We start from the raw sequence: 21,586 nt of genomic DNA, 5'->3' as shown, positions 1-21,586 counted from the left end.
CCCACACAAGACCACTTCCTGGTTAAAGATTTATAAATCTAATTCTGCCTCCACGGTGGCTTGGATAAAAAATCTTTTCCCGAGCACTCTAAAGGTTCAGGTAGCTGCACTTAGTGCTTTTTATGACCCTAAGCTCACGGAAATTCCCTAGGTAGCAAGGTTTCTTAGGGCAGCAGATAGACTAAAGCCCAGAATCCGTAACATAGTGCCACAATGGAATTTGAATTGGATGCTTAGGGGCCTATCCAGGGCTCAGTTTGAACCTATAGTTTCGGTATCCGTTAGGAATCTGACTTTAAAAACCATGTTCAGTTCAATACTGGAGTATTCATGGTATGTAATACTGCAGGTATGCGAAATACTGGGCCTGTACACCGCTGGATCCCCAGAAAAATTGAGTCCACCTTCTTACTTCTCTCGGATTCCTTTATTTTTTTAAATTTGCCGCTAGTTCCGCTTGGTCCCGCCCAATACTGTGTCATTGCACCGTTCACGTGCCCCTGTAGGCTCCTCCCCCTTCGGCACCTACAAGGGCAGCGACAGAACGCTGCGCCTGCCTCTATGCAGGCCCACAGGACCAGACTAGCAGCGTCGGGAGAATGGAGAGGAGGACCGCGGCCCCCACATAGAGCCTGCCTGGACCACGGTGGGGTGGAATCCAGCCTGGCTGAACTGCGCCTGCAATGTTCCAGGTGAAGAATCCTCAGGAAGGGAGAACAGCGCCTGCTGACTTCGATCCAGCTGTGAATATGCTTCACTTTTCATGCCAGGAACTCCTGCTCCCAGCACCTCTCTGGATACCTGTGCCCTGGCAGAACAGGAAAAACACTGAGGAAGGTGGGAAAGGGGAGAGCTTTTAAACCTCTCTGTGTGCTCCTGTCCTATCAGGAGGAGGCGATCTCAGGTGGTGCTGTTGTGGAGACGATGGAGAAAACCAAACTTTTTTTTAACCAAAGAGGAATCTATGACAGTCTATAGAAACCCTGGGGAAGTATACACTTGGTCATGAGAACAAAAGGCTACTGAGAAAAAGCCTTGTCTGCTACAAATAGCAGGACATGGCACTGGAGACTACAGTAAACCAATAGTATGACAGGAAATGGTAATACTTTTCCTCCCTAGGAGTCTGCATGCTTCTCTCTATATAACGCCAGCAGGTGAAAAGGAGGAAAAGCCTAACAATCAATACTCCAGCTTTTTGGGTACTTCCCAAGGGAAGCTGTCCCTACCAAAGTGACCATAGGCTGCAGTCTTCTAAAATTTGCTTCTTCAGATCCAGATCCCTGACAATGACATCAGGGCGAAGGTCAAAGCTCTTCTTTACTAAAGCCATCAGCTCCCGCTCACTCTTTTGTGAGGTCCCATAGTGGAAGATTGAAATAAAGGAAGGGAAACACGAATTACATAAGAAACCTGAACAAGGACATGATGGCAGAGGCCAGCCTTAACCAGAGATTTTGAAACCCAACGAGCAGTATAAGTAGCAGATCTGTCCACATTTGTGTAGTCCTTGCCAGAGCAGGCCCACCGCCATGAGCACCGCATCCACCGTATGTATCCACAATAATCTTGCATCCAGTTAAACCAGCGTCATTCTGTGGACCACCAATGACGAAGCAGCCACTGGGCTGCAGATAGTAGATTGTATTATCATTGAAGTACTTGGCAGGAACAACAGTCTTGACAACTTTCACCTTCAGTGCATCACGCATCTCGTCCAGGCAGATTACCTCATCGTGCTGAACAGAGACTACAATGGTGTGCACTTAAATGGGATTACTGCTGCATGGTCCTGCATGTACTAGATTGCCACGTGTGTCTTAGTCAGAATGAAGCCAGGGTAGGGTGCCATTGTGACGCAGCACTTCCATCTTTGCATTCAACTTGTTTGCCAGGACAATTGTCAGGGGCATGCACTCCTCTGTCTTATCTGTAACATAGCCAAACATTAGACCGTGATGTCCTGCTCCAACATCCTCTTCATTCCTATCCAAGTGGACACCCTGGGCGATGTCAGGAGACGACTGCTGCTCAAGGGCAACCAACACATTGCAGGTCTTATAGTCAAAACCTTTGGAGGAAACATCATAGCTAATATGCTTGATTGTATCCCGCACAATCCTCTGGTAGTCTACAGACGCCCTTGAGGTAATCTCACCAGCAAGAAGGATCACCTCGGTCTTTGAAACAGTTTCACAAGCAACTTTAGCATCTGGGTCATGCTTGAGATGGGAAAATACGACTGCATTACTAACTTGCCCACAGATTTTTGTCGGCGTATCCTTCCCCAACAGACTATGACATAAAAAGAAAGCTGCCCTCATCGATAAGAAAATCGTGGAAACCGGTTCAGCATTTGTCCGTTCATTTCAGCGTTAGAAAAACTTTGGAGCATTCAGTAACTGGGATGCTTCTTTTTGGTCCTTGCCGGTTGGAATCCATAAACTATTTTTTTATGTCTTAAAAGCACCTCTGGCATGCAAGAATTTGTCATCCTTTTAGCATTTAGAAAAGAATATTTCTTCTCACAAAATTTGCAATTTGTAGCTTTGCTCTCAGCAGAAATTGCACTGTGGAAATGCTTCCAAACTCTAGATGTTGGTCTCACCATTTTACTGAAAGGAGTTAAAGAAAAACCTATTTACTAACCAGACTTTAGGTAAACATTATGTTGTGATGGTGGAGAACATTAATTGGAATCATTTAAGGGTTGCAAAAGAGAAAACTAATTTGTTAGATAAATTTACCCTCTTACTTGTCAGTTAAGGCCTGAGAGGAGGATAGAAACTATCATTGTTTACCAACAATTACTCATCTGTAGGAGGTTCGAACAGGTACACATGTAAACTAAACCGGTGTTTTTTTACTGCAGTGCCCCATAGTGAGACACATGCATATTTCTCCTGCTTGAGAACTGCATTGAGAAGTATAGTGTTACTTGAATTCTATTCCAGGATTTGATTGTCTTCAGCTGACAGAACTTTGAATAATTTTAGACTTTACAAAAAAAAAAAAAAGTCTCAGAAATCTTTCATTAAAAGGGTTTTCATTTCAATGAGAGCTGTGCCTGCAGTTACAAGCACTGGCCACTACGCAGAAGTTGACGCGGAGGCTTTCACTCTGACCTCTGTGTTACTGCAGCACTAACAGCATGCGCCCACACAGCTGATCGGTTAGGCGCCGAGTGGTGGACCCCGGCTGATCAACTATTGATGATCTGTTCTCATCAATAGTATTTCTGTGGTAATATCATACTGTGATTGGGCAGGCAGTCTATAAAGCCACCCCACAGGCATGGCTTGATAGGCATTCGGCCATGACAGTCCTAGGGCCTTTCAGAAGTTTCCCTGGCTGCCATGACACCAGCAGAATAGACAGCAGCATTTAACCCCTTAGTGACGGAGCTTTTTTGCTTTTTCCTACTCCCTTTTAAAAAATCGTAGCTCCTTAATTTATCCATCGACGTCGCTGTATGTGGGCTTGTTTTTTGCGGGATGAGTTGTATTTTTCAATGGCACTATTTATTGTACCATATAATTTACTGAAAAACTTTTTAAAAATTCTTAGCGGAGAGAAATGGGAAAAAAACGACATTCCACCATCTTTCGGTGCGTCCTGTTTCTACAGCACACAAATTGCAACAAAAACGACCTGATATTTTTATTCTATGGGTCAGTATGATTACTACGATACCAAACTTGTATAGTATTTTTTTTGCTGTAGTACTTTTATATATTTTTTTAAGATATTTAATTTTGTTTCAATTATTTTCTGCGGTCATTTTGTGCGTGCAATACCTTTTTTTATTTTTTCGTCGACGTAGTTGACCAAGGGCTCATTTTTTGCGGGATGTCCTGAAGTTTCCGATAGTATCAATTTCGAATACATACTACTTTTTGATCGCTTTTTATTGCGTTTTTTCTGGGAGACAGGGTAACTAAAAAAGTGTATTTCTGGCGTTCTTTATTTTGTTTTTTCAGACGACGTTCACCGTGCGGGAAAAATAATGCACTACTTTGATAGATTGGACTTTTACGGACGCGGCGATATCAAATACATATTTTTATTTTATGATTTTGATTTTTTAATAATAGATATGGCAAAAGGGGGGTGATTTAAACTTTTATAACTTTTTTTTTTTTAACAATTAAAAAAACTTTATTGATTATTTTTTGTACTTTACTTTGAAGTCCCCCTGGGGGACTTTAACATGCGATGCTTTAAAGGGTTAATAGCAGCGATCGGCCGAATGGCCAAGCGCGGCTATTGCCCGCGGGTGTCAGCTGTAATAAACAGCTGACGCCTGCGCTGTATGGAGGGAGATAGCGGCGCTACCTCCCTCCATACACGTCCTGCAGCTGCAGGACGTAAAAACACTATGGCCCGGTCGTTAAGGGGTTAATGTGAAGGGCCTAAAGTTTAATGTTAAAAAGTATTTAGCCCTTCAAGAAATCTGTAGATTAAGGCCTCATGTCCACGGGGAAAATCAGGCTAGCTACGGATTCTCCATGGAGAATCCGTAGCGGGTACCTCCTGCCCCGCGGACATGAGGGCTGAAAATAAGAATAAATAAGAATAAACTTACCCGCAGCGGACCAGGCAGGTCTTCTCTTCTTCGCGGCCAGATCTTCTTTCTTCAGTCGGCGGATGTGCTCGGCACGCCTGCGGCGTGCCGCGCGCATGCGCCGGGCACATCCGCCGGGCCGAAGTAAGAAGATCCAGCAGCGAAGAAGAGAAGATCTGCCCAGTCCACTGCGGGTAAGTTTATTCTTAATTTAGGTCTCCAGCGGATCCGGACGGCTTCCATAGGCTTCAATAGAAGCCTGCGGGAGCCGTCCCTGTGGAAGACCCGCACAAAAATGGGGCATGTCAATTTTTTTTCATGCTCCATATTTTTTTAAATTCCCTTTTATTGACCATCCGCGGGTATTTATCTACCCGCGGGTGGTCAATGCATCCCTATGGGGTGCGGATCTGCGGGCAGGAGAAGAGTTAAAATCGGCTGCAGATTTTAATTCTTCTTTTCCCTGTGGACATGAAGCCTAAAAGCCAATACAGTCTTCTTGCAGAAGACTCATCTGGAGGAAAACTAAAAGCCTGTGTCTTAAGCATTGGTACCCCACAGCACTTATGGCCTTCAGAGACAATAAAACGGCAGGTGTGTCAGTTCTAATAATCAAATCCTGTCCTATTCAGGTTGTCTCCAATGACTCTGACTCACGGGGTCATTATCTGTATGTTCATGGCGCCCTCTATGTTGTATCTACAACCCCATGTAAATTGTATGCCCCCTAACACTGGCCAGCTTTCTTTCCTGAGCACTGTTCTTGCTGAAGTGTCTACATATCACAACTCCTATCTCATCATTGGCAGTGACTTTAATACATTTTTTCTCAGTCATTAGAGATCAGCTTACTCACAGGACCGCTCCCTGCCCTCCTTTCATCACATCTGTAGGCGAGTTTTCAGAAATGAATTTGAAATATTTCTTCTATGAATTATGGCATGTTGATAACCCAAAGGCAACACTTTTTTTTCCCACCCTCACCTGACTCACACCCGAATAGATCTCTTTTTCAGTAACGGTCCCTGGCATCTGGTACTATGGGCCTCATATCCTGATCCAACCACATCCTACTATCTCTGTCAGTATTCATTGCTGCCAAATTTTTTTTTGTCACTGGCATCTAAATTAATCGCTTAAAGGAGATGTCCCGAGGCAGCAAGTGGGTCTATACACTTCTGTATGGCCATAATAATGCACTTTGTAATATACATTGTGCATTAATTATGAGCCATACAGAAGTTATAAAAAGTTTTATACTTACCTGCTCCGTTGCTGGCGTCCTCGTCTCCATGGTGCCGACTAATTTTCGCCCTCCGATGGCCAAATTAGCCGCGCTTGCGCAGTCCGGGTCTTCTCCTCTTCTCTATGGGGCTCCGTGTAGCTCCGTGTAGCTCCGCCCCGTCACGTGCCGATTCCAGCCAATCAGGAGGCTGGAATCGGCAATGGACCGCACAGAAGCCCTGCGGTCCATGAAGACGGAGGATCCCGGCGGCCATCTTCAGCAGGTGAGTATGAAGACGCCGGACCGCCGGGATTCAGGTAAGCGCTGTGCGGGTGGTTTTTTTAACCCCTGCATCGGGGTTGTCTCGCGCCGAACGGGGGGGGGGGGGGGGGGGGGGGGGTTTAAAAAAAAAAAAAACCCGTTTCGGCGCGGGACATCTCCTTTAACTTCCAATTACTTCACCTGTGAGGAACTACGTACCAACAACATTTCTTGGACAATACCCCAACAACTTAGTGGGATGCAAATAAGGGTGTCTTTCAAGGCCAGTGCATAGCAAAAGCTTCCCATCTGAAGAAATCGGAGGTGGCCCAGCTTGTACTCTATGAAAGGGACCTGTGTTGCCTAGACGTTCGACCTCCGTACATACCCTTCTAAAATATCTCAAGTTATTGATGTTTGTTCCCAGATAAAAGCCCTGTCCTTGACCAAAGTACAAATAATTACTCTATTATACTAGACAGCGCTTCTATGGCCGAGGCAATAAAGCACACACATTATTAGCTAAACAATTATGCAATAAGACGACCAATCTTTTTAAAGGTTACGCCCTTAAAGACTCATATGATACAATTTTTTATGATCCCTCAAAACTGCATCAATTTTTCATGAGTATTAGGCCGCCTGCAGACGAGCGGAAATTCCGTGGCGGGATTTCCCGCGGAATTTCCGCCCCTGGTAGCCGCCATAGGACTGCGTTAACAAACGCAATCCTAGGCAGACGGACGTGATTTGGCAGCGCGAAATGTTGCGCGGCAAACAAATCGCGGCATGCTCTGTCTCTGTGCGGGGCTCCCCGGCCGCCGGCTCCGCTCTGCGCATGCGCCGGCTGCCCAGCAGCCAGCACATAAAAGAGCCGGGGCCGCGGGAGCAGGTGAGTGACGCGCTGCTCTCTGCAGATGCTCGGGTCGGGTCCCGCTGCGAGAATTCTTGCAGCCGGATCCGACCCGGCCGTCTGCAGGCGGCCTTACTCCTCTCTTCATACTCTTTCCAACACTCTTCCCTCGGATCAGTCAATCAGATACCATTTAGTAGACAATCATCTTTCCCTCTGCTCATTACCTACACTAACAAGGGAAGCCTTTGTCCATTTAAAATCAAGAGGTCTCAGCGGATGAACTGGTGAAAGTCTGGAAAGAAATGCCAGCAGATATGTCCCCAGGCAGGCTCTAATGGCCTTACCTACTTGTACTACACAAATTTCATACCCTCATATGCTAGTTTTATTCAATTCTTTTCCTCAAGTCAACCTGATCCCCCTCTTATATATTGCAATCCCATATAACAAATTATTCCCAAAATGAAGGAGGACCAATTAAATGCTCCAGCCACCGCTCTCAAGTTATTTTAAATACAGATTTGCAAATATTCTCTAAAATAGTATCCAGACTTAATGTACGGCTCCATCACCTCATCTGTAAGGACCAAGTGGGCCTTGTCCCTTTTCAGCAGACAGCGACCATCACCAAGTGGGTCAATGACCTTATTGAAGTAGTTAATCGTGATGGTGTGGAAAGGATCCTTCTTAAGCCTTGATGCTGAAAAGGCATTTGATTGTCTTAGCTGGCCATATGTGTTTTGGGTTCTACAGCATTAGTTTGCAAGGTCCATTCGTACAGGTGCTAAAGGGTTATTACTCCACTCTGATCACCTCAGTAAACTTGCCTCATTCCATATCATCTTTCCTCATTTACAACAGAACCCATCAAGGATGCTCTTTGACTCCATCATGCGCCCTGAGTAAAACCCCTTTCAGATACTATTTGCACCCATCCTGACATTTATGGCATCTCTATCCGGTATCAAAAGTCATTTTAAGCTCTCACTCTATGCAACTGATGTCTTTCATACTCTCAAATGTCCCTTAGTTTTCCTTCCAAACCTCCACAACACTTCAGCTCTCTATGGCTGCTTAACTGAACCCTTCCAAATCTGAAGTGCTCCCTATTAATAATCTGCAAACCCTACTAACTACTCTCCAGGCCTCCCTACCTTAATCTTGAAGGACGACTTCTTTAAAAAATACTTAGAAATTCATATTTCTTCAACCTATTCTGCCCTTTATGCCTCTAATTTTCCTGATCTACATTTTAGACAGAAGGCGGTCTCTCATAGAAGAAATGTCCCTCCTTCTTTCTCGACTAGGGCGACTGACACTTAAAATGTCTATCCTACCAAAATATTTATCTCTCCAAGACCTTGCCTATTAGTTTCCCTGATTCAATTCTTAAGCCCATCCAGACTTCCTTCTTGTAAACACCACTGCATACCTCAAATGGTCTTGACACCCAATGTTTCTTAAGGCTGCCTAAAATATCCTGATATCACTCTTTACTACTACACTGGCTATCGCACACACATTTCTTCCTGGAGCACTTTACTATCTAATAAACGGACAGGATTTGAACAGCTCTGGTTGGCTCCTACCCAGTTAGCTGACCCAAGCTGCAACCACAAATTTCCCAGCAGGTACCAGTTTCATCAAAAAGGTGTGGCAGTGTTGTTGAGTCAGTTATCAACTTGCTAATCTACATACCGACACCTTTACTTCCTCCATTTATCGACCTTGGCGTGCCATTACCCTGTACTGCTTTATTGATCTCCTCCTCTACTACATAAATTCAGTCCTTCAATTCCTAACCACAGCTGGTGCTCTTTACTCCATAAAAGGCACCTTAGAGCAACAGTTTTAGGAATGCCCTAAAATGTTATCTTTACGGTCCTCTGTATGATCCCTTATTCAGTACATTTTCAAGACAATGTGCTGTTTGACCCCAGTGAACGCACCAACCAAAGATTTTGGTAAATCAAATGCCAGGCTGCCCCTTCATATCTGACAGTAGCCAATGTCTAATTGCTCTTTTTTGGAAACGCAAGGCTCCATCCTTTATTGTTGACCTATATGCCCACATTGAGGATATATATCGAATGGATTAGCTCACTCACACAGTTCATAATACTGTGGACAAATGTGATTCTGTCTGGGTAACGTGCCTATTATTCAATAACTGCTAATCTCTAGATTTTCCCTGGTACTACCTTGCCTTTCCCCACCCTCATCTTCATCTCATTCTTTTATTGTATGCAGCATTGCTACATCTGTATATACTTTGTCTCCCCCTGTTTTTTATATCTATCTGTCTGTTGAGAATCTGATGCATCCTTTCATGTCAGGGTGTGGAGTTCTCCTATGGTACTTGGTTATTACAATTTTTTTCTCCCTCTTTTTCTCTGTACCCATACATTTAAAATATCTCAAAAATTAATTTAAAAAAAACAAAAAAAACTGAAGTTGTCTCAAAATACAGTGACCATCTAAGCAACTTATGTATTTATTTTCTATAAATAACAAATAGATTTACCTTCCTGAAATACGAGTTTTCCTGAAGAATCTGAAGTATAGCAGCCAATGTACTCTTGGATGTCAGTGTGCTCATGATTATTAATCCTTACACAATGATTACCAGTAGAACATGCCAACCATCGAATTAGACTTGTTTTTCCAACAGAGGTTTCTCCCTGAATAAGCACTGGATGATTCCTGAAAAATAAATATGTAGAAAAGTAATAGGGACAGCGCCGTGGGATTCTGACAGAGTGGTGATAAGGTGAATGCCAAGAGAGAATGTCCAATCCACATGCGATCCACTTAGTGGAGAGCTGCAATAGTAGACAAAAATAAACCCCCCCATCAACTGGTGAGGGTCATACAATCAAATTCTGAGTAATCCTACTGCGCTGCAAACAAGAATGAATAGGAGTATACTCACTCGGGAGAGGGGAGAAAATAACCCCAATAGCAACAGGGTAGATCTCTTACCCCTCTATGTCCAGAAGAGCCTTGTATAAATATGGTGCGAATCCAGAGTCCTACGCCAGAAGCATATAGCTGATGCCCACGCTGCATGAAGAGAGGTCGCACCGCGATCTCTTTTCATACAGAGCCACGGATACAGGCTGTCAAAAGGTGTATCGGCGGTTGTTAAGGGAATAAACCCTCGCTGTACAGCTGAATATTGACATATGCTGCATTGAGGGAACAACTGTATTAATACGTTTCTCCTTGCGTCTTAGGCAGGTTGTCAATGGGCGGTGCGGTATACCACTGGGGGAGCTGCCGCAGGAGAGCATTTTCTTACTGCGATTTTCCGTGATGATCGGTTCATTGCAAACACATCGCGGCATGCCGTGATTTTTATACGCTAGCGGAAAAAGTACATTACAAAAACACATGAAAAAAACACAGTACATTGTGTGCTGCGCTTTCTATAGTTATCCTATGGAAAGCGTTCATTGCGTTACCCGCATGAGGATTATCGCTGCGGGTAACGCAGTGAAATATGGCCTGTAGATAGGAGGCCTTAACCCCTTAGTAACTGACAATACGTATTTTTACTGACTTTACTAATGGACTTTTAATATGCACATACATAATTTTAAGGCAATGACTTGGCTGACCATTGACAGCCAGACTCCTGCTCTATAGCCTGGTTTAGACAACGATTATCGCTCAAAAACGCTTTTCAGCGATAATCGTTGTTTGCTTTTTTGTTTTGTTTTAAACAACGCATGGTGGAAGCTCAAACGAGTGGGGGATGCAGAAGACAAGTGGGGCAGCTTGTCTTCTGCATCCAGCCATTCCAGCATGCTGAAAGATCAGCGATCAGCAACGGTTCAATGAAAACTGCCTAATGTCAGTGCAGTTAGACACAAGGATTATCGCTTAAAAGATGGCTTTGAGCGATTTTTGAGCTAAAATCCTTGTGTCTAATTGGTCTTAACAGCCAGTAGCAGAAAAACATCAGATCCTGGCAGTTTAGCCCCTTACATGCCACAATCAATAACTGCACCGTGAAAGCAGATGACAGGAGGAGGGGCCCTTTCTGTCAGATATTAGCAACCAGAGAGCCATCACAAGGTACCAACAAGTTCCGATGGCAGCCATAAATCTGACAAAGGCCTCCATGTCTGCAATATAACTCAACCTATAAGATGCCGCCTCTGGCAGAGTCCAATAGGCTGCTGTCACATGAATATATTACTTATGTAGAATGTACTACATAAGTAATATAATGTACTATTGTAGCAATCGAGCTATTACATTTTCATGTCCCCTTGAGTGATTAAAAAAGCTCAAGAAATTTAATTTAAACTAGAAAAAAATTCATTTTAAAAAATGCATTTTTCCTACAAAAATTTTAAAAGGCAACCCAATAGCTATTATGTCGCTTGTAATGACCTAAACAATGGAAATATTGTTATTTATCGCACATTGTGCATGCCGTAAAATTAGTTTTAAAAAGAAAATTGCTATTTTTCTTTTATTCGCCTTCCAAAGAACGCAATAAAAAGCAATCCAAAATTCACATGTGCCTCAAACAGATATCCATAAAAACTACAACTCTTCTCACATAAAACAAGATTTCATATAGCTCAGTTGCCAAAAAAATAAAAATGTTATTGATCATAGAATACAGAGATGCAGATTCTATTGTTCTTAAAAATGTGTTTTTGTAGTGTAAAAGAGGTTAAAAAAAAAAAAAAAAAGCTATATATACACTTGATATCACAATAATCATGCAGACTATAAGTACGTTGAATGCCGCAAAAACAAAAAACAAATGTTTTTCCCCATCTCCTCCCCAAAAAATGTAATAAAAGTAATACAACACATACTATGTACCCCAGTTTGGTGCCATTAAGAACAACATTTCCCCACCAAACAAGCCCTCATACAACTAGGTCAAGGAGCTATGGCTCTTGCAATACCACAAAAACAATCACTTGGTCCTTAAACCAAAAACTAGCCTGGTCACTAAGTGGTTAACTTCTGTGATGACACCTTTTGGCCTCATGTCCACGGGGAAAATCAGGCCCACGCAGATTTCTGCTGTGAATGCACTATAATTGTCTTTTTTGGGGGGTGTGGCCTGCGACCAACATGGAGAGACGCAAGTGAGAGGAGCTCCCCAGGGGGGACATCAAAATCCGCTCAAGGTCCTGGCCTGACCAGAACCTGAACGTCCTAAATAATGCCAATGGGTTCCTAAACCTCTACGGACAAACTGGACCGCAATTGAGGACTACTGAAGCCCCCTGACTCCCATAATAGAGCTGCGAGTGAGAGACGGCGCCAACGCCCTGCCATCTTTCCCCTGCTTTGCACACAGCCTACCTTGCCACCTTATCCTGCCGCCCGGCTGCACCAAGACCCTCGCGGACCACCTTCTCCTACTTGCCACACAGCGGGAGACTCCTCTGACACCCGGAGCTGATCACACCGCTCCTCTCACACCGGAGCCCCTTTGCGCTGCCTCTGGACCGCGGAGACCTGCGCCTGTCGTGAGCCGGGTGGGGGCAACCCCCCCATTGAAACTGCCAGCTTCACTCCTATAGAGAGGAGCGCTCCGCTTCCCCTGCGTCCGGACCACCGCCGCGAGACCCGAGCGAAAGCCACAGACCATCTGCCGGCTCCGGTTGCCCCGACGCCGCCCACCTGCGACCGACCCCGCGAACCGAGGCTCGCCGCCCACTCCCTGTCGGTGGGTCTCTGTCTCCGGCTGGACCCGCGGCGGGGCTGTGCGCTCCCCCTACCTTGCCTGGAGGCCGCAGCGCCGCCGAACACCTGTCTCCTCTGGAGGGCGACGCGGAACCTCTTCGTGCCTGCGCTGTTGCCGCGGGGCCCGTCGGAAGTCGCACCCCGCTGGACCCACCGCACGGCAGCCCCCACTGCTGCACAGCAGTGATACCTAGCACCATACGGCGTGCCGGCCGCGAGGCTGCACGCCGATCTGATCCCGGCCCTGCAGGCTGAAGACCTCTCTCCTTACCTCCGGCGCGGGTTGCGGCTGGCCCGGCGGCTCATCTTCGGCGGCTCATCTCATCTCCTGACCACCCTGCCACCACCGGACTACGCCGCTCGGGACCCTACCCTTTAGCGAGATGTCAATGATTAATGGTTTAAATTGTTGTATTCTGCTCTCCACTAATGTTTTCCACAAGCAGGCGCTAACACAACCCCTCCCCTCACACCCACCAATGCCCTCCCTCCTCCCCCACCCCAAAGACACAGACATGATAGCTAAACCCTATATCCACGTAAGCAATGATGTCCCTAAAATGTCTTAGCTGGACTGTTCGAGGGCTCGGTACAGCACTCAAGCGAAGGACAGTATTCTCATATATTAAACAATTAAACCCACACATCATCAGCTTACAAGAGATCCATCTCATCAGGGACAAGGTAGACACCCTTTCAAAACCATGGATCCAGTGGACCGCTCACTCCTTTCACAGCTCCTCCTCCAGGGGCGTCTCGGTACTAATTCACAAGTCGGTGCGCTGGAACCCAATTGCCACCCGCAGAGACCCCGAAGGAAGATTCATATTTATATACGGAGAAATAGACTCCAAACCATATGTCATTTTATCCATCTACAACCCACCTCATAACTCCCATCTTCTGCAGACTGCTATAGCGCTTGCACACCACTACCCATTGGCGGAAGTGATTTGCCTAGGCGATTTCAACATGGTAATGGACCCTACTAAAGACAAATTCCATACACCCTCTAACTCTACCCCCACCTTAAATTCCTCTTTGAGACAACTAATCGAAAGCGTCGGATGGGTTGATCTCTGGCGACTCCACCACCCCGAAACGCGGGAATATACCTGCCATTCACCAGGTTACAACGCGCTAACAAGAATTGACTACATATTCAGTTCCATAGAACTGGCAGTATATCTCTCAAACATAACACACTGCCCGAGAGGCATCTCTGACCACAGCCCCATACTGTTAACCCTAAAATTCCCTCAAATTAATATAAGGCCCACTTGGAAACTACACCCATTCTGGCTTAAACTCATTGGATCGGATGACCAGATGCCCTTCCACATCTCCCTATTCCTAGATGCCCACAAGCACAATACCCACCCTGCCTTGAAATGGGACACTCTTAAGGCCTATATCAGAGGATTCCTCAAATCTGCCATCTCACACAAAAAAAAAAAAAAAAAAAAAAAAATCGACATCCCAAGCCGATAAACAGATAGAAAATCAGACCCTAGAGGCCGAAAAGACATACATATCAGCCCCCACAGACGCCAATAAAATAGCCTGGCTCAGTCTATCCCGACTTTATAGACACCAATTACACGCCAAAGCCAAACGTCAATTATTTTTCTCCAAGCAACACTACTTCGAGCTAGGGAACCAATCTAGCCACTTACTCGCCAACCTTATTAAACGGGAAAACCAAACAAATACGATCCTTAAGATCAAGAATCAACACGGAATAGAGTTCACTGATGCCCCGTCTATTACAAACTGCTTTAAAGAATTCTACGCCAACTTATATAGTTCTTCCTCTCATAACACCATGACAGATATTCTAGATTATCTAAACGACTTAAATTTCCCAACCCTCTCTGAAGAGCAAGTCGACCTCCTAGAAGCTCCCATTACCCTGGAAGAGATCCAACTAATAATCCAAGATATGGCTCTCAATAAATCACCAGGACCCGACGGTCTCCCAATAGAGACATACCGCAAATACTATGAACAACTAGGCCCACAACTTCTTGAGGTACTAAACCAAGCACAACTAGACAAAGCACTCCCACCTTCATTCTATAAAGCCTCTATAGTAGTGATCCTGAAACCTGGGAAGGACCCTACCAGACTGCGGCTCTTATCGGCCTATATCACTAGTAAACACAGATTATAAGATCCTGACCAAAATTCTGGCCACTAGACTGAACCAGGTGATCCTTTCCATCATACACCCCGATCAGATGGGCTTTATGCCGGGAAAATCCACGACCATAAACATCCGCAGAGTCCAAACAGCTATCCAATTAGGTAAGCAATATAACATGCCCTGGGCTCTGGTCTCACTTGACATGGCAAAAGCTTTTGACTCTGTGGAGTGGGCCTTTCTGGAAGCCTGTTTGATCCGTTTTGGATTCGGACCTAACTTCCAACAATGGGTCAAAACCGTATATAAGTCCCCGAGCGCAAATGTAGTCGTCAATGGCATCCCATCTGCGGAATTCCAATTGACAAGAGGCACCCGACAGGGATGCCCTCTATCTCTGGCCTTATTTGCCATAGCCATTGAGGCATTGGCGATCCGACTGAGAAGCGCCCCCAGCGTAACCGTCATTAAATGGTCAGACCTTGAAAGCAAACTGGGACTATATGCAGATGACACAATCCTATTTCTATCGAACCCATCAAACTCATTTGCCCAAGCCATGACGCACATAGATAGATTCTCCCACTTTTCCGGACTATATGTCAATTGGTCCAAATCAACAATCCTTTACACAGAGACTAGCCCAAAAAATGACCCCTGCATCGCAAGATATGGACTAAAACCAGTCTCAACATTCAAATACCTGGGGATGCTCATGTCATATGACCATAACAATGCAATAGCAGACAACATAAACCCACTTTTAGAGAACATAAAACATAAACTGAAACGATGGGCTAAGCTGCCACTCTCTGTAGCTGGACGTATAAACCTCATCAAAATGGTCATCCAACCCAAATGCTTATACATTTTACAGCACATGCCAGTGAGTGTCCCCAAGCGATTCTTCAAGTCTTTAAATTCCCTAATAATAACATTCATCTGGAATTCCTCTCGTTCCAAGTTGAGCCTATCAACCTTACAAAGACCCAAAGAGCAAGACGGAATGGCCCTTCCGGACCTCCGGCTCTACTACCTAGCAGGACAACTGCGAAACATCAGAGCTTGGGTCCTAGAAAAAGAACTGCCTATGGCAGACAAACAACTTGCAAAACAAGTAACTGGACATAACCTCCTGAATTTTTTAGAATTTCCGGAATGCACCAAAAACACTGAACTAACCCCGCTTCATAAATTGGCTCTCAGCGTATGGAAAGAAGTAAAGACACTGCAGAGCTACCAGGGGGTGGTACCAGAAATCCCCCTCTGAAATAACCCCGGCCTTACCGCACTACAGTCCGTTCCAGACCCACAGTACTGGATCGCCCACGGGGTACAAGCACTAAAAGATTATATATATATATATATATATATATATATATATATATATATATATATATATATATATATATATATATATATATATATAACGGAATACTCCCCACATTCATGCAACTGCGCGATAAGCTGCAGGCCCCACACCTCCAACTATTCAGATTTTTCCAACTAAGACATGCACTAAACTCCCAATTCCCTCCCCCCTCGGCCCGTATATCTAAGTTCCCCACAATAGGCATCCTCAAATCCCAAGGACCCAAAGGCCTAATATCAGCCCTATATACACACCTCCTCTCAGCTAAAATAGATCCCAACCCACTCCCAGTATACGACAAATGGAAACTCACCATCACCTCCCTCACACCTGAGGAGTGGCAGGATATCTCTGAATCCCACCTGTCAGTGTCACCAGCCGTAAACAATAAACTAATCCAATTATACACCAAGCCTACCTTATTCCCAACCGTTTACATAAAATGGGCAGTACCACCTCAGATTCATGCCAGAGATGCCGCCAACCGAAGGCGGACTTTTGGCACCTGATCTGGGAGTGTCATTTCGTCAAGGACTTCTGGTCAAAAGTGACAAACCTTGTGAATTCACTTTTAAGGCCCCCACTATCCATCGAATTGGATTTTAAGGTGGCGCTGTTCGGCTTGCTGGAGGAGGAGGTGTGGCCATACCATACTCACGTTTTTCTTGAAAGGACACTATTCCTGGCCCGTAAAGAGATAGCCACATAATGGATGGCAACGGAGCCCCCCTCGGTCCCACACTGGATCCAAACCGTAAATACTGTAACCTCATATGAAAAAAATCATATACCAAAATAGAGGCTGCCCGACTAAATTCCAAAAAGTATGGGGAGCCTGGTTAGACTCTCACTCTACTCTGATCATTGATTGAAATCTAAACTTATCCTAAGCTAACCCCCTTCCTCCCCCTCCCCACCTCCTAACACCCCCCCCCCCCCCCCCCACACACACACACACACACTGACAGGCGCCTGAAAAACCAGCAACTTTCAATCCCCAGGATCCAGAATAAGGAAGAGCAGAATCCGATTTCATTGTTTTTATAAGTTCAAAAGTTTATTGTTACAAATATACAATCGAACAGCCTGAGAGATACAGTAACAAAATCCGTGTTAATTTAAAGGGGTTGTCCCGCGGCAGCAAGTGGGTCTATACACTTCTGTATGGCCATATTAATGCACTTTGTAATGTACATTGTGCATTAATTATGAGCCATACAGAAGTTATAAAAAGTTTTTCACTTACCTGTTCCGTTGCTAGCGTCCCCGTCGCCATGGTTCCGTCTAATTTCGGTGTCTTCTTCCTTTTTTAGACGCGCTTGCGCTGTGCGGTCCTCGTCTCCATGGTTGCCGTCTAATTTTCGCCGTCTAATGGCCAAATTAGACGCGCTTGCGCAGTCCGGGTCTTCTTATCTTCTCAATGGGGCTCCGTGTAGCTCCGCCCCGTCACGTGCCGATTCCAGCCAATCAGGAGGCTGGAATCGTCAATGGACCGCACAGAAGAGCTGCGGTCCACGGAGGGAGAAGACCCCGGCGGCCATCTTCACCGGGTAAGTAAGAAGTCACCGGAGCGCGGGGATTCAGGTAAGCGCTGTGCTGTTTTTTTTTTTTAAAGTCCCTGCATCGGGGTTGTCTCACGCCGAACGAGGGGGGGGGGGGGGGGGGGGGGGGGTTTGAAAAAAAAAAAAAACCCCGTTTCGGCGCGGGACAACCCCTTTAAAGCTTGATTCTGTTCTTACTCATATCACTATGTATCGTACAAAGTTCTTCTTACTCTGTATTTCACAAACTGCTTATTATTAATAAATAAAACGAATTAAAAAAATTATTGTCTTTTTTTTTAATGCGGGAGACCAACTGAGATATGAGCTCTATAAGCTCCCGCAATCGGTCACCACAAAGTAATTACAGAGGGCCAATGGGTTGCCATGGCAACAGCACGCCGGATACTGGCATCCCAGCTTGCCATTGCCCATGATCGCTATTGTGAGCAATAAGGAGGCATTGTAGTATGGAAGTCCTGCAAATCATTACCATAGTGATCATAGCTGTTATGGTTCAAGATCCCCACAGCGACATAAAAAAAATAATAATGCTAAAAAAACTGAAAAAACCTTTATGGCGCAGCTTCCCTTATTTATATTAAAAAAATGGTTTTTAAAAATACCACATATCCAGCCTGCACAAGACATCGAACACACTATTTATCCTGCACGGCAAAAAAAACATAGTAAAAAAAAAAAAAGGCTTATTTTGTTTTGTCTTCCAAAATGGTAGAAATTGAAACTACAGTGACGCAAAAATCAAGCCCTCACAGAGATCGGTCAATGGGAAAAAAAAGTTATGGGACTTATTATAGTTATAGTTTTCACAGTAATCGTACGGATCTGCAGAAAAAATATATCATGTCAGTCATGCTACATGATTTAGGCCCAATGTCCATGGGCAGATTTGAAATGCGGAATCCGCTTGGGACACTCATGTGGATGATCCTCAGTTCAAGCCACCCAAAGGGAAACATGGGTGCCTGCAACTGAATTAAAGCATATGGGTTTGATTTGCAGACCGTTGGGTGTGAAAATCAAATCGCAGCATGCTCCATCTCATGCGGTTCCCCTGCATGAACAGCTTCCAAGTCAATAGCAGCCATTCGACCAGTGGCCGTCCGCAATTAAAATTGCAGAAGGGCCATGGATTCCGCAGGAAAGCATAAGTTTGAAGAAGAAAAAAAAGCTGTACTGCGGTTGTGAGCTGACCGATGCTTCCGCACACATCTGCAGTAGAGAAAAAAGAAGACCCGGACCGGTAAGCAGGGTCGGATTCAGCTGCGGGCTTCCTGCATGCAGAATCCGACCCGCCCATGGACATGAGCTCTAACTCTGTAAAAAAAAATAATAAAATAAAAACAAAAATGGCAGAATTGATGTGTATATCCCTGCTCTCAAAAAAAAAAAATATATATAAATTTTACAATACATTATATGCACCCAAACATGGAACCAATAAAAATGGTCACGCAAAAAAAACAAGCTCTTACATGGCCATGTCAACAGAAAAATAAAAAAGTTATGGCTTCTGAAAAGTGGAGATGGAAATCCCCCCAAAATCACCGCGTCTTTAAAGCCAAAATAGGCCATGTCTTTGAGGGGTTATAGGCCAGTAATTCCTCAAATTTTACTTTTTTGGCATCCCTGCTTTTCAAGGGTTATAATACAGTTTCTTTACTTCCCTAACATACCTGTATGGGAACTTTTTTTGTGGGATGAGATGTATTTTTTTAGGAGCAGTAGTTACATGTATTGAAAAGCTTTTAAAATTCTTAAGTGGAGTTAAACTGAAAAAAACTCACAATTGTGTCATTGTTTTACAAGCTAATATTTTGTAAGGCAGTACAAATGTAACAATATCAAATGTAAAGACTTTTTTCCTATAGGGGACTTGAACGTGTGATCACTTCTACAATATATTGCAATGCTTCTATATAGTAGTATATTGTGAATTTTAATGTAAGTTTTCTACACCCTGTCGCAGACAAAGTTTCAAAAACTGTAATACATAGCAGGTCAGATAGGCTCAGGGTTGCCATGTAAACACACTCAACTTGCTGATTAGATGCGTGGTAGACCATCACAGCCATTGTAGGTGGGTGTCAGCTGTCAGAAACAGCAAGCACCTGCACGTGAAGGGAGAAAGCTCAGCCCTGAGCCCAATCCATACACCCCCCAACTGTATAGTTACTGGGGGCAGACATCATGGGGTTAAAATGGAAAGAATGGCCAACAAAACACTGTAATTTAACTTAAAAAAAAAAAAAAAATCAGATTACATAGATTAACACTTTACATACCCAGCAGCTACAACTCTCACAAGATCTTGAAGATTTAATTTTACTGAGGCTGTAAGGATGTAACTTTCATCTATGGTCTGATCCTCATCTCCCATTGGAATCCAGTATCCTTCTATTTGGACAAACTTGCCTCCATGAGGCTGAGGAATTGGCTAAAAAAAAGCAAAGCAGAATGAGCTCAGTTTGCTGCTAAATTGTAGAAATAAACATGAATATGCAAAATAGTAGGTAAAATGGACTGTGCACCAAATGTTACATTGCACATACCTGCTTAAGTATTGATTTAATGTTCCCAGGCACAATGCAGTGACAAATTAATGACTGCACACTAGAATGAGAGGCTCTGTCAAGTTGTGTTAGGAAGGAGAGGCAGAACCCCTGGAAGAATAAGAAATGCTGAAATTATGGTCTCAATTCCTTAATATTAAAAAAGTTTATAAGTGAATATTAAAAGCAGATCTATGTTATAACAGTGCAAAAGCAAAGATTAAAAAGTGTCAAATCAAAGTCAACCTGTATCACAATATTAAAATAAATAGCATCTGAGTACAAGTGCTGTAGAAAAAAAGGCTGTGAGGCCTGCCTCACACAGGCGAATTCACGCAGAAAACACAGTGAATAGAACTTATTGATTTTTAATAGGTTCATTCACATTTCCGTATTTTGTGTGCGCATTTCAGTTGCTCAAAAAAAAGTAACATCCTCTATGTTTCTGCGTATTTGTGCACCAAAGGTCCCCAGAGAAGTCAAAAGAAGGGGGTGGGGGAAACAAATACGTGCAACGCAGAAGGAGATGCGTTAAACACTGCATAACTGCGCAGAAAGAGAACACAGCTGGAACTAAATTAGCTATCTCAATTGGTGCAACTTTGTTTGCCACGCACAAATGAACATGTTTTGTGCGAGGCAAGAAGTACAGAAAAATACATTGATGCGCGCACAAAAAAGGATTGTTCATTCTGCAAATACACAGCACATGTGAAAATTTCAGTGCTGATTCAAGTAGTTCAAACCGTTTCGGTCGGCCACAAAAGGGATTTGTCCCATTGACTGTGGCTAAAGTCACATAAGACCCACAAGAAAATCCGTGACAGAAATCCTAGGTTCAGTCTCAGAGTTCTACTGCAGGTTGGACTGTCAGATCCACTTTGGAAAACTCTGAAGCAGATGTGACAGTAAAAACGCCTGTGAACATGCCCTAAGGCCTCATGTCCACGGGGAAAATCAGGCCCGCTACGGATTCTCCATGGAGAATCTGCAGCGGGTCCCTCCTGCCCCGCGGACATGAGCGCTGAAAATAGGAATTTAAAAGAATTTACCCATCCGGAGCGGTTCGGGAAAGTCTTCTCTTCCTCACGGCCGGATCCTCTTTTTCGGCCGGCAGATGAATTCGTCACGGCTGCGGCACGTCGCCGACGTGCCGCGTGCATGCGCCGGGCACATCCGCCGAGCCGAAGCAAGAAAGATGCGGCCGTGAGGAAGACCTTCCCGGTCCGCTCCGGATGGGTAAATTCTTTTAAATTCCTATTTTAGGTCTCCCGCGGATCCGGACGGCTTCCATAGGCTTCAATAGAAGCCCGCGGGAGCCGTCCCCGCG

General features: G+C 44.5%; 1 protein-coding gene and 1 pseudogene across 2 annotated transcripts in view; both read right to left on the bottom strand.

Annotated features, from left to right (window-relative positions):
* The window catches only part of MDN1 (midasin AAA ATPase 1), a 351,783-nt gene that overhangs the window by 231,327 nt on the left and 98,870 nt on the right, over positions 1-21,586 (bottom strand). For both annotated transcript variants that reach the window (XM_066608461.1, XM_066608470.1), the window contains exons 22-24: positions 20,257-20,367; positions 19,990-20,141; positions 9,431-9,609 (exon numbers count right to left, since the gene is read on the bottom strand). In XM_066608461.1, the coding sequence (XP_066464558.1) occupies positions 9,431-9,609; positions 19,990-20,141; positions 20,257-20,367 (442 nt within the window). The remainder of the gene's footprint in view (positions 1-9,430; positions 9,610-19,989; positions 20,142-20,256; positions 20,368-21,586) is intronic.
* On the bottom strand, positions 1,183-2,368 carry LOC136611698 (S-adenosylmethionine synthase pseudogene; annotated as a pseudogene).

Source organism: Eleutherodactylus coqui, chromosome 1 (assembly GCF_035609145.1).
Source record: "Eleutherodactylus coqui strain aEleCoq1 chromosome 1, aEleCoq1.hap1, whole genome shotgun sequence".
Classification (NCBI taxonomy): Eukaryota; Metazoa; Chordata; class Amphibia; order Anura; family Eleutherodactylidae; genus Eleutherodactylus; species Eleutherodactylus coqui.
Note: the sequence above shows the minus strand (reverse complement) of the source record. Positions and strands in the feature narration are given on the sequence as shown.